Below are 13,205 nucleotides of genomic sequence, written 5' to 3' on the forward strand. Positions count from 1 at the left end.
TGTGATTTTTAAAAAATGTTAAGGAACAGATCCATTAATTCCAAGAGAAATATATTTGAAAGGAACATCACAGTATTAAATATCATAAAGCATAATTTTATAGTGTAAAAAACATTTACATTTTTAAATAAATATGAAAATTACTGAAAATCCCTCAACATTATGTTGCTGTTATAATTTTTCAGCACAGTAACCAATCTGAACAGAATCAAGCACAAATTGTACAGAGAGCTCTTAACAATTTATTTCACATTATATATCTTAAGCAGTGCTGTTATGATAAATCAAATTTGAACTCCCAGTGGTAGTTGCTCAAGGGCACAGCATTCCTGGTTTGGTTTTCAAAGGCTGTATAAAAGCTTCATTGCAAACCAGCAAACTCCAAGGATATGCACAGTGAGAGAACTGTCACACTCACCTGAAAAGCTTTGCTGAGCATGTGCTCCCCTTCTTTTGCCCCAAGTAAATTTACAATAATTTGCTTGCCATATAAATTTTTAAGAGTTTGGAAATGCCTGTTAACAGAAGAAAAATTCCAGAGTCATCTTCTGGCATGCAGAAAATGAACAGGAACACCTGCAACGCCGACTGAGATGCTGCAAAATATTTCACTATAAATTTAATTCACACTTTCCAACAAAGCACTCGAAGGCATAAACGATCACCAGAGAGTTCCCCGCTTTGCTGAATCCCACATTTTTATAGACAAAGCCTCCTGTTTGAAATAATGCATCCCATGTCTGTGATGCAGCATTTACCAGAGATCTGTAGTGCATTACCAAAAATCTAAGATGTTCTTTCACCTGTCAAAAGCTGGTGCATTCGCCTCAAAACCCCTTGACATTCTGACACGATGGGATCCCACCTATGACATGAAAATTACATTAAATTATTTGTCTTGGTTTGAGTAAAAGGCATGTAAATGTTTCATCAGTTCTATTACAAAATGCTGATATGTCTGAAGAACCTGGAGTCCCCGTGAGGCATGAGCTCTTTTTAACTTTTCCTGTAAAAATTGTGTCACAGCAGTAGCTGCTGAATCAGTTCCTCTTTCTAGAAAACTTGGATGAAATTATATTACAGTAACTCTTGATCCTTACTGACTTCTTGAGAAGACTTCTCCTCAAGAACAATTCAGAAGAAAACAGTCTCTTTGGATGCCCTTAGACAACCTAATTAAAACAGGAAAAACTGAGAACTTCAAAGAGAAAACACCTAAAGAGTAATGGACATTCAAAATGTGTGCAGAGCAGCATTCAGAGACTTGAGAGAAGCAGGCTGAGTGAGTCACACCACAGCACCAACTCGCTCCCAAAGAATCACCTCATCCTGAAAGGGAACTGTGCAGAAGAACCCAAAGGCTACTGTATTCCTGTATTTTTAAACATGTTAGGAAATACTTTTATAATTAAATCTATCTCCTGTTTACCTGCAGGCCTGGCTGTTCCCAAAATAAGGGAACAGATCCTCGAATCTGTATGAAAGATGACACAGAGTCATCTAAATATATCACCTGTTAAGGAAAAAAAAACACATAGTGTTAATAGTGATCACAGTGTAATCTTTTAGATTTCTTAGCTTTAACTAAACATGGAGTAAATAAAATATATTTACATGTTACATATTCCACTAAAAAAAGCTAAAACATTTATTGTGTTCCCTAGACTTTCCTCTCTATCCCCTCTGAATAATTCCTAAGAGAAATCGTGGCACTCTCATGCTCCCTCGCACGATCATGATTCACACAATGTGTTGGGAAATACAGTGGGCTTTTATTATTTGGGCCTGAGTAACTCCTGTGCCACGAGTAAGAGGTTTTAAACAACTCAGTAAGACTTTCAGCTCAGGAGGCTCAAGGGAAGCACAGCCACCCACAGCAGTTCAGCTCATGGATAACAGCTTCTTAAGCTACTGCAACCCAGGCTCCCGTGTGCCCTTACCCTAAGCTACACTAAAAACCAAGATCATTGAATTATGTAACCTACTTAGACTCCTTATTTAGCACCAAAGGAACTATTCCAATATCTGTTGGTTACAGGCTTGACTTGTGATCTGTCGATTTAGAGTAAAAATCACACCGCACACGTGCTAACACTGGCTTTGTCAGCCAAGCAATGTGCAGTGGAGCTTAACATACCTGCTCTGTTTCAACAAAATTAGCAACGTGACCATCATCATTTGTTCCCCGGACGTTAAATCTGGTGCCAGCCCGTTCACAGCTTAGTCGTGAAATGAGACAAGCCTTTGCCTGCTTGTGAGCTGCATAAATTGTCCTTATCTCCACTCCTCCACACATGAGACGTAGCAGCCAGTCATCACAGTTCACACCATAGTGCTTCAGATGTAAATGCAGCGACTGGTTCCTATCAGGGACAAAATAATCATGAAATAACTGGGAGGAAATAAAATCCAGGTCAAACTGTTAAGCCCACTACTAACTCCTTACATTTTACACCTACTACCACAAATAAGAAAAGGAAAGTAAACATGCTATAGTTTTGTGATATAGCTCTTTTTTAAATATACCTGAAATAGCAAAGTTTACATGAGAACAGCTTAAACATTTGCATAATAAGAATATGGAGTGAAGCTATGAATTTTAATGACCTTAAAAAATAACCCTTATAGCCCCTGCTCATCACTCAGTAAAAACCAACACTCAAAGCTTTTTTACACTTCTCTGCTCAGCCTTGCTTTGAGAAGCCAAACATTATAGACTCTGGAAAAAGCAAGCCAGAATTCCAATGACGGGGTTACTTTGCGTGGTGGATAAAGCACCATTCAGTTTCATGTCACCACAAAAGAAAGCTAGAGGAAAAATTCTTGTCAATATACATTGATTATTTCCATTATATGTCATCATATCACATCACCTCCCAGACAAGCTTCCAGGAATACATTCGCAGCCACTTGATTCTCAAATTTCTGTAAATATAAATGTCAGGGTTAAGTGTTGTTATATACTGCAGAGACAAACAGCAAGGTTCCTACAAGTCCTATAAACCTACATCAAGGGAGTAGTGTTTCTGAAGACCTGAGGTTATTTTCTGTCTTAATACACGTATTTTGTCTTATACTTCACTCTGATCAGATTCCTCCACCTTACCAAAACAGTGGCAAAGAGTAGAGAAGCACTGGTTCATATGCCAGAGTTGCTTTGGTGTCTTGTATTTTGGACCAAAGAGGGGGGAGGATGTAGCTTTTCAGGTGTTCTAACAGGATACTGCCAAGTTTTCAGCGCCCTTCCAAGGTTCATGGACACACAGACCATTTTTAACAAAAGCTGAAGAGAAGGGAGTAGAACTTCTGCCATGACCATGCTTGTATTTCCAGCATTAAGCAAGCTGCTTATCAACAGGAAAAGTAGTATTCCTTTTACTAAAAATCCTCTGTGTGAAAACCTATACTTTATTCAAAAATAGCCAGTAAAAGGATAGCAAGTTCAGCAGCCAAGCAAAGTGCACTTTGTAGCAGAGCCTACCTGCTGTGTCAACAAAATCAGCAATATCAGTGTGCTGTGAAATAAAACTTTTGAAGTGCTTTCATACGTTGGAAACCCACTCAGAAACTATATATAAACACCATGCCATTTTGGAATACAGAATGTTCAAAAATAGGATCTTTTTTCATTTAAGGCTTCATTACCCCATTCGTTTAAAAAAGCTGACACACTTGATGAAGAATGAGGAACTAAAGCTGAAACACAACATCACGACAACTGTTAAGATCAAAGTATAATAGCAGCAGTGAAAATCTGTGTCTTCCCATTAAGAAACTCCAAGTGGTCATGGAAACATCCTGTCACTAGTAACATACTTATGTCCTTAGAGTTAAAGTAATGCTATTCTATCTCACCAAGATTTGTGGGAGAAGGGTGCACCTGTGACAGCTGGGAAAGACAAGGATAAAAACTTCTGTAGAAGGATTCATTACTCTAATGCCTGCTGAAACAACTACGAACTCACCAGAAAAACCTGTTGTCAGTGGTGTGCTCCTGCATGCTGCGGTGAGCACTGAGGCTCAGGTCTAGACTGACACCAGTTGCAGACCAGGCAAAATAGAAGTTTCCTGAGTTCAAGACTTTGCGCACTTCTGAAATGCGATCCTCGTCTGTCGGGTCAACTCGCAGTGACACAAACTCCGTGGAAGTGACTCGGAACACCTCAGAGTCCTGAATCTTTCCCACGGACATGCACCCTGTTACTAGAACCAGGTAATGTAACAGTGTGTCTCCTGTAAAATAAGAAAGGGCACAGGTAAGAGAATGGGTCTCAGTGGAGTGGGGTGTGGTTGCATTTACATGCTCAAAGGCACACAGACAACCCGTTTGCCTGAAAAAAGTACAAAAAGAACCAACACCAAGAACACGTTCCCAAATTCTACAGAAGAAAAGGAAATACAAACAGGCAAAACTACACTGCAAAGAACAAGGATTGCGAAAACGGAAGTTATTTTTGTCCCCTCCCTCATTTCTGGGAGTGCTCCAAACTCCTAAGTTACTCCACGAAGAAAAAAAAGCAAAACAAACAAATAGAAACAAACGAGCCCAGTTCCTGTTACAAAGATTCAGTTTTACAGGAGCAGCATAGCTTTCTTTCCCAAATGAAAAATTGAAGTTTTACATATTTGACTCACCAAGGTTTAATCTTAGCACACCCAAGAGCCCATATGCATCCATGACTTTGGAATAGGTATTCTTGATTGTGTCTTTTTCTGCAGAAGCTGTGGAGAGAAAACATAAGATATGATGATGTAAAAGCCCCTACACTGTGGCAGGGAGAAGGAGCCACTCCAAACCGAAAATCCAAGGGATTACAAAAGCAGAGTTTAAGTGACACTTCTGGAAAGAAATCAAAATGTATGACCATATGGCACTTCATAATGGAAAAGGAAGATCTCATGACAAAGTACAATCATGCTATGTTTTTAAGCAAATTGTAAAAACTCCAAGTGATATTAAAGGAGAATGTTGGCATTTTTAACAGCATCATCTCTTAATATAAAAAGAATCTACAACGCAGGCAATTAAGATCCATGGGAATGCCCTCCTCTCAGGCACATGGTGTGACTCTTGGCGATGGTCCTGTGCAGGGCTGAGGGTTGGAGTCAATAAGCCTTCTGGGTCTCTTCCATATTCTTCCACTTCATATTCTGTGATTCTGTCATTCTATAAATGCTGCTTTTTTCATGAAAAAATTATCTTTTTTCTCCAACTATTGAAACCCCGATGTGGCAGCATTATCTCCAAAGAACTAAACAAGATTATCAAAAGTGCATTTTAACTATTTTTATATATATTCCAAGAAAAGCAAAACTCTGGCAGGTCCACAAAAAATGGTAATTAAAAGAAATATCTCAGATTAAGAAAACACAGTTTTCACAGTTAGTTTTGAAAAAACACCCTGTAATATTTTAGAAGAAATTAAAGTGTATCTGCCATTACTCACCCTGGAGTTAATGTAACACTTTAGCCCTTTAATCAGCACTCAAAAAGCCAGGCCCACAAGCTTGGCAGCAGAGCCAGGTAAGAGATGCTGCAAAGCAGCAGGATCCAGCTTTGGCAGTGGATCTACAGGGATCAAGATTTCTGGGTCACCAATGATCAGCACTGTCTCCTTTCTCAGAAATTATCTGCTTTTCACTTTGACACTAAAAAAGTCAGAATTTGACCTAAAGAGCCAATCAAAGTGCCTACTGCCCTGGCATTCTGCTACGCTCTCTCTCACATTAGCTATGTGTTATTTAGAATAAAAAAAGCTCTATTTTATCTAGAATTGCTCTTCCTAATGACCATTCCCTAAGCTCAGCATAGCCCTGCCTGTGCACAAGCCTATCCCTTCTGTTCAAATATCCGCCAGCTCTCTTAATCAAAGTGAATCAGAAAATCCAATATAGATGAAACAATTATTTAACTGCAGTTTGAAATCTAACCCTATTCAATGTTTTATTACGTGGATTTTTAAGAAGTTTCTTTACCTATTTGTACTGACACCCTGTATTCCTGTAATACAGATGCTAAAGATAAGAGAGTTACAGCAGCATGAGGATTTATTTCCAAAATCCTCTCCCAGAATAAGTGTTAAGAACCTGCAGCCAATCTAAACACATTTTGTCAGCATCATCAAACCATGTTTTTCTCAACCAGAAGACCACCAGGCTGGAAAGAACTTCTAAACTTCAAAACCTGGTTCTTTCAAACTGTTTTTCAGCAAGGGTTTAGTGATATCAACGTACTCTTCTAAACTCAACTTTGGTAACCAGAGAGCTGCCACATTCTTCCTCCGCATTTCAAATTGTTAATGAAAGATGAGGTTTAGTTTCAAACTTCTTGCAGTATTTTTCTTAAAGGTGCCTGCCAGTATTAAATGACATTTCAGAACAATGGCCTTCCTGTCTACGATGGATTTATTCTCTTTTTCCATTGCAGAGAATGCTGGTTATCCTTGCTAAGCCTTAATAAGTAAATTAAGTAGCACGCGCTTTGCAAACTCAGAACAACTAAAAAAGGCCACCCCTAACAAAGCACCAAAGAGTTGCAAAAACAAATAAATGGAAATAGAAAAACTTACTGTGGCCTGTCAACTATTATTTTCTTAACAAAGTGCCCAAGGACCAACCAAAAGCATTTCCAAGGATGTTTTTCAGTGACATTGGACTTAATTCAGTATGCATTCAGCAAAGCTTTTCCACAGAAACCATATAAGTATTTCTATCTGGCATTGCCTGCACTTTTCCCATTTTTTTTTTAAGGTCAAAATTCACATGGGAAAACATCAAATGGGTTCCCCTTCATCCATCTTGCCCTGGCCCCTGCTCGCCCACCCCCAGGCTCCTGCTTTTGGGGCAATGCACAACAAGGAACTTCCCACCATCAGGAGTGTTACAACATCAAGAAAAAGCATTTGAGATTTCTGAAAACCAAGATGAAATCAGGAAGAAGACACAGCTCCACCACACTCCTCCCCATCCTCTTCCATTTGAACCGGCACAGCCTCCCAAGGGACCTTGCACAGCCGCCTCAACAGGCCAAAGTCTGGTCTCCAGAAACCCAAGGCAGTTCTACTGACCCTCTCCTTACTTGTCCAAGAATTGAAAACTTTTTATCCTTTCGCAATTGTTATTTAGCAATACCAAAAAACCAAAACAAACCAACATTGATCTCCACAAAATCACAACACTTTTGATGTGGTTTTCAAGTCAAATTGCAATGCGTTCTTGTAGAAATCCAGCAAGCCCCATTTGCAGTGTCACAGAAAAAGAGCAAAATAATTTCAAGTCAATATTCCTTAAGAATTAACAAGTCACAGTATTTTTAAATGTGCATTGTAATAATCACACCTTACAAATCACGGACTCATTTAAGGTAACTAATTCAATTATTTTAAAGGCAATATGTCAGCCCTCCCAGTCTTACACAAATGAAACCTCATCAACAATCCTGTCTTTAGGATAACTTGGTTCAACATGTATTCTGCTTAATTCCAGATTAGAAATTAGTTTTGCAAATTTAACGATTATAAAGCCCAGATCATATTAAAAGTCACCATGTAGGCTTTCTATATTTATGTTCTCGGTGAGTTCACAGACTGCCATGACCACACATTTCAAGTTAGTGGCTACAGCCTCCATCTAGAATATAAGACTGAGCTGGGAACAAAGACACAATATGCAGTTCCTTCAGGCACAAGACTCCTCATTTACATCAGACAAGAAAAAGTTCATGCTACTGTCACCTCAAAAAGTTTAAAATCTAAAAAACTTACGGACTATTCTTACATAGTTTAATTTTGTGCTTTTAAGACTGAAGTTTTCAGGCTTTTTCAAATTAGGATGGTTAAACTTTCAGGATTTAAATTAAAACTAACACTTGAACATTACCACATAGGTGACATTACAATCAGAGTGGAGTCACCACTTTCATTTATAAATTAACCATCTGAAGAACCATTTCATTACTTTTGCTACACCTCTTTTATCGACACATTGCTGGTACTGGGTCAGCTCAAGATACCGCAGTCTGAGGGGATCCTGCCAACTTGCTTCTCAAGGCCTGGTAAAAGCACTTGGATTTAAATGTGTGGGAGAATTTTTGTTTCAAGAAGTGTTACGAGTAGCAGTGCTAGCCATGAACACCAGACGCCTGCTGCACACAGGTTACTACGGCTCTCCTCCAGCCCCACAGAAAGCTCGGGGTGGGCACAGTGCCTCCTGCTCACACCTGTCCTGCTCTCAACTCTACCACAGGACTGGAGTCCAAGGATGTGCACGATGCTCCTGCTCTCTCCACTCAGTGTTTTCCCAGATGACAGAACATTCTCCTGTACGCCTGGCAGGCGACAGGAGTAAAGGCAGCTTCCCACTCCTTTTGGGATGACTCATCAGCAGGAACAGGGAGAGAGAACACACTCCTACCCAGTCAATGAAATCTTTACAGGTAATATCTTATTAAGAGTCCTACTTCAAGGAATAAACATACTGTCTATTTCATACGGCAAATTAGAAAAATAGATCTACAACATCCTCCCACTAAATTCTAAACAAATCAGCAGTGAGGGTGCTGACATTTAAACCCAAGTGCTCTCATCAGGCCTTGAGAAACAAACTGGGCACGATCCCCCTCAGACTGCAGTATCTCAGGCTAAGGATACAGTACTAGGAGTGTGTGGATAAAAGAGGGGTTGAATGTATAAAGGCATGCAAAGTATTGCCCAGCTGTTTTGGCCACAGCTGATCCACACGGGGAACTTCAAGCAGAAGCGTGGCTTGGGCTGCTCCCACATTCAGACAATAATTACACAACCAACTCTGAACTATCCACCTCAATCCTCTTCCTGGCTTCCCTCTGACTTTGTTGACTGGAACAACAGCACATAGAGCACTCACTGAAAATCACCCATCATCTGAGCTGTGCAGCATCTCATACCCAGGCCTAACTAAATCCTCTGAATCATCGTCTTGCAGTGCCTCACTGAGTGCACAGCGGATGAAGGTTAACGCAGTTATCCTTCCCTCAGCAAAATGACAGATGTGATTCCTTTGAGATGACATTTAAAGGATCAGTAAGCTTTCAGTCCTTTCTCTTAGCCCATTTCAAAGCCAAATTTCTATATGTGGATATTCCAGGAGGTACAGTTCACTAAGGCCCTCAGAACTGAGACACAGAATCAGTTTTAATGGTAAAGTGCATTTCACTAGGTTGTGCACATATTATACATTCTACATACTGGTAATAACTATGATCAGGCTGACCACCTTATTTAATTTCCAGTATTTATTAAAATATTTGGAAAAGTGCCTTACAGTTTGAGATCAGTATTGTCAATTTTTTGTAGTTTAAAAAGGGTTGGCACCATCAGCAAAACCCACAAGTTTTTAGCAGTTTAAAGTGGTGCTGTTATGGATTTAAATTGATATATGCTTGATTGGACTATTTTTCTGTCTATTCACACAGATTTTACAAACATACAGGAAATCTTCCCCAAGGAACAGTTTCTCATTACTTTGTCTTTTATTTGTACCAATAGCTGGAAGTTTGGCTACAGACTGGAATCTTCTGGCTGGGTTCTGTGGCATGGCAAGAGAGCTGGAGAAGTAGCAATTTACAAATCTTTCCTGAGCACTAATAATTGTACTCATTTAAATAAGTATTAAAAAGAAATTATACCAGACAGGAACAGCAAGCAGAAAAAGAGGAAAAAAAAATCCCGAGCTGAGGAACTCCTGGGCTTTTTCTGCTGTCAGTTTAAGATTGTCATCTTCCAACCACTAGCAAAAGTTTCAGTACCTAAAGAATTCAGGGAATTAAACACAAATTAAATAAAGAGAATTAAAGCAAAATGCCACTGCTAAGTATTCATTGGGAGACTGTGCCCATGTACCAGACAGAAAAAGAGTAAGCAGCTTCCTGATTAAGGTTACTGAAAACAATATTCAGAGTAACTACTTCCAGCTGAGTATGAACGTTTGCTATGCTGCAACCTACCAATTAGAATTTCAAGGACAACATTTTACAGATTATTAACATCCTATCACTAAGTACAGAACAAAGAAGAAGAGAGGATTTCAAGCTTCCTTCAGGTCCTGCTTTCTCGTTTTGGTAACAAACTGAGGCACAGAAGAGTACAGGACCTTGGAAATCGTTTTTAATTTTTAGGGAAGAAAGTTTATCCAGATGCCTGCAGTGTATCCCAGCATAAAAAGCAACTGACTTACTGCCCTTTTTGAGCATAACTTTCAGGAATAAATAATTTTTCAGGCACTGGCCCCTAAGCAGCTTAAGCATGCTCCCCAGTTACTAAATACATGCTAAAATAACATTTTCCACAAATCTTCAAAGCACTTTAGTGCTTGCACTAACCCTGTTCAGTGGCTTTATGGCTGGACACTTACTCCCAATCCACACCACACAGTGCCTTGCCTTGCCAATATATTCTTAAATATATAGTAAGAAGAAACTGTATCAGAAAAAAAAAGAAGATAATTACAAAAACAGGAGAAAAGCACCCCTTGTTCTTCACCTAGACCATCACACAGTCACAGCTACCACACCAATCACAGCCAGGCCTCTAACAGGCACCAGCTAAAGAGAAAACTACCTCCATGGTATGAAAGCTTTCTACAAAAGAGTCAAAACCAAGCTTAGAAACCCTGTGCAACCAGGTGCTCTGACTTCCTGAAGAATTCTAACCAAACGATATTTTAAAACCCTATGTAGAGGCTTCATGGTTCTCATCTGCACTTCTCAGTATCCTCCAAAAAAAAAAAGGGGGGGGGGGAAGACAAAAATTTATTTGGAAGAATTTATTCGGAAAGAGGGGGCAGAATTTAACGAATTTAAGGGAAATATTTCATACATTTATTACTTAAAACATGTAAAAATAACTTTGTAATGCAAGACACCTTGCTCCAAATATTACTCATTTTATTACAAGACAAATCAATACAGAGTCTCAAGATGGGTTAAAAACACAGGGACAAAATAAAATGAGATAAAAACAAACTACGATGATGTAACATTTAAGAATATAGAATTTTTTATTATGAAATACATCACAGAGAATTAGCTTGTCAATGACTTATCACATATTCAAAAGAAAGTTGTTCAGAAGCAAAGAAATAAGCGGATGTTGTTGGAAGCAATTAGAAGAAAATTAAGTGGACATGAAAATACACATGCATGATGAAATGCAATTAACTGTGTAAGACTCTCAACAGGTGAAGGTAAGAAAATGTCTCTCCTTCTTTTCCCATTTAAATCACAACCCTCTCCATTAGCAAATAGGAAAACAGAACAGTTGCCTCTTTACACTCCACAAATAAACAGCTTATACCATGTCAAGTCTGCCACCTTTCTACACTGTAGTTATCAAAACAGATGGACTTACAGAGCACAGCCACAGCTCCGGATTCAAACATGAGACATTCCTCTCTGTTCCTAGTTTCCACGATCACACTGAAGGGAAGCGGATCCAGCTTGTGATAGACACGGTATCCTTTACTGAAAGCCATTTTGCCCCGATCACAGGCAGCCCTGTCCAACACAAGATGATGTCTGTTAGTGAAACCTCCCCGTGCTTCCAGACACCTCCTGCAAAGCAGGTCTGACCCACGTCGTTCCTGGGGATTTTATGTGTTTATCAAACAACAACAAAAAGACCTGCTCCCTCTTTCTACCTCATGAGACTTATTTTATCTCGTGTTCCAAAACAAATGTAAGTATTATCTGAAGACGACATAAGAATGTTTCAAAGCCAGACGTACTCAAAGAAACACCTTAAAAATTTTTAACAGCTTCTTGGAGACAATGAGAATTTCATAGAATCCCAGACTGGTTTGGGTTAGAAGGGACATTAAAGTCCATCCAGTTCCACCCCCTGCCATGGCAGGGACACCTTCCACTAGCCCAGGTTGCTCCAAGCCCTGTCCATCTGGCCCTGAACTCTTCCAGAGATGGAGCAGCCACAGCTTCTCTGGGCAATCTGTGCCAGGGCCTCACCACCCTCACAGGGAAGAATCTCTTCCCAACATCTAATCTAAATCTACTCTCACTCACTTTAAAGCAATTTTTTTTTCACTCTCTTTGAGTTTAAAGCAATTTCTTTCACAATACTTAGTAAATAGGATTTCTTCTTAGGGAAAAAAAAAAGAAAAATAAGCTTTTCCAGCTACCACCAATATGGAAGGAAGAGTGGCAACTATGCTAATGATAAACTAATGCCTAAAGCAGAGGGGCAGAAGTCTGGGCAGGCCTCAATTTTTGTATCTATTTTACTAATTCTGACCTTGTACAGAAAGATGATATATTTTAAACACTGAAGCCACCAAGACATCTTAAAAGATTTTACAGAAATGTCAACCTATTTTTGTTTTGTTGTTTGTTTGGTTGGGTTTTTTTCCTTTTTTTCGCTGGGTTGGATTTAAACCCTGCCCTGCAGTGGCTGAAACATCGCAGTACCACAGCAGTGACGCTGCCCGTCAGCCGCGGGGGTGAGACCTTAAAAATAATAATAATTTGAAAAGCAGACACCCCACGCAGCAAGAAACTAAACAAACGCGAGAGCAGCGTGATTCTTAAGGGCTGAAGGTCAGGAAGCACACAGCGAAGGAGGACTGCTCCCGAACGGCAGAAGCGGGGGTTTGTGCCCTCCCTTCCCGGCCGCTCCATGACCTCCAGGGCGGACACGCACTTCCCGGCTCGGGGCCACCAGCCTCCCCGCGCCGGGCCGGCACATCCCCGGGTACATCCCCGGGTACGTCCCCGGGTACGTCCCCGGCACGGCGCGGGCAGCGCCTGCTCCATCTTGCCTGGCGCCGGCGGCGCCCCCGCCCGAGCCCCCCCGCGGTCCCGAAGCCCCCCCGGTGCCCAGTCCCGGCCCCAGCCCGCGGCCGCAGCGGTGCCGCCCCGCTCACCGTCGGCCGCCGCCCGCCCGCCCCGCCCGGTGCCGCGGAGCCGGCGGGAGCCGCTTCCTCCCGGCCCCGCGTCCCTTCCGCACTGCGCCGCCCGCCCCGGAAGGCGGGGGGCGGGCACGGCGCGGAGGGGCGGCCGCGGGGCTGCGCTGAAGCGCGGCCGTGCGGTGAAGGCGGTGGGCCTCCCGTCCTGCCGAGTGCTCCGTGCGAGGAGCAAAACCCGAGGGGCAGGCGCGGGAGTGGCCCTGGGGGCTGGGACGCGGCGCTGTGTGAAGGGCGCCGGGCACAGGGCTGTGAGG

General features: G+C 41.3%; 1 protein-coding gene across 12 annotated transcripts in view; it reads right to left on the minus strand.

The window, feature by feature from the left end:
- Nucleotides 1–12,958, minus strand: part of SYNJ1 (synaptojanin 1) — a 49,360-nt gene extending 36,402 nt beyond the window's left edge. For 8 of the 12 annotated variants that reach the window (XM_039379633.1, XM_039379634.1, XM_039379638.1 and 5 more), the window contains exons 1-8: nt 12,910–12,958; nt 11,385–11,530; nt 4,636–4,722; nt 3,966–4,233; nt 2,138–2,363; nt 1,430–1,513; nt 804–865; nt 419–515 (exon numbers count right to left, since the gene is read on the minus strand). In XM_039379633.1, the coding sequence (XP_039235567.1) occupies nt 419–515; nt 804–865; nt 1,430–1,513; nt 2,138–2,363; nt 3,966–4,233; nt 4,636–4,722; nt 11,385–11,508 (948 nt within the window). In that variant the 5' untranslated portion in view covers nt 11,509–11,530; nt 12,910–12,958. The remainder of the gene's footprint in view (nt 1–418; nt 516–803; nt 866–1,429; nt 1,514–2,137; nt 2,364–3,965; nt 4,234–4,635; nt 4,723–11,384; nt 11,531–12,909) is intronic. The other 4 variants (XM_039379643.1, XM_039379644.1, XM_039379642.1 and 1 more) reach the window with 1 other exon arrangement.
- Nucleotides 12,959–13,205: the final 247 nt, after the last annotated feature.

Source organism: Pipra filicauda, unplaced genomic scaffold (assembly GCF_003945595.2).
Source record: "Pipra filicauda isolate LSUMZ 115617 unplaced genomic scaffold, ASM394559v2 scaffold171_size1565689_pilon, whole genome shotgun sequence".
NCBI lineage: Eukaryota > Metazoa > Chordata > Aves > Passeriformes > Pipridae > Pipra > Pipra filicauda.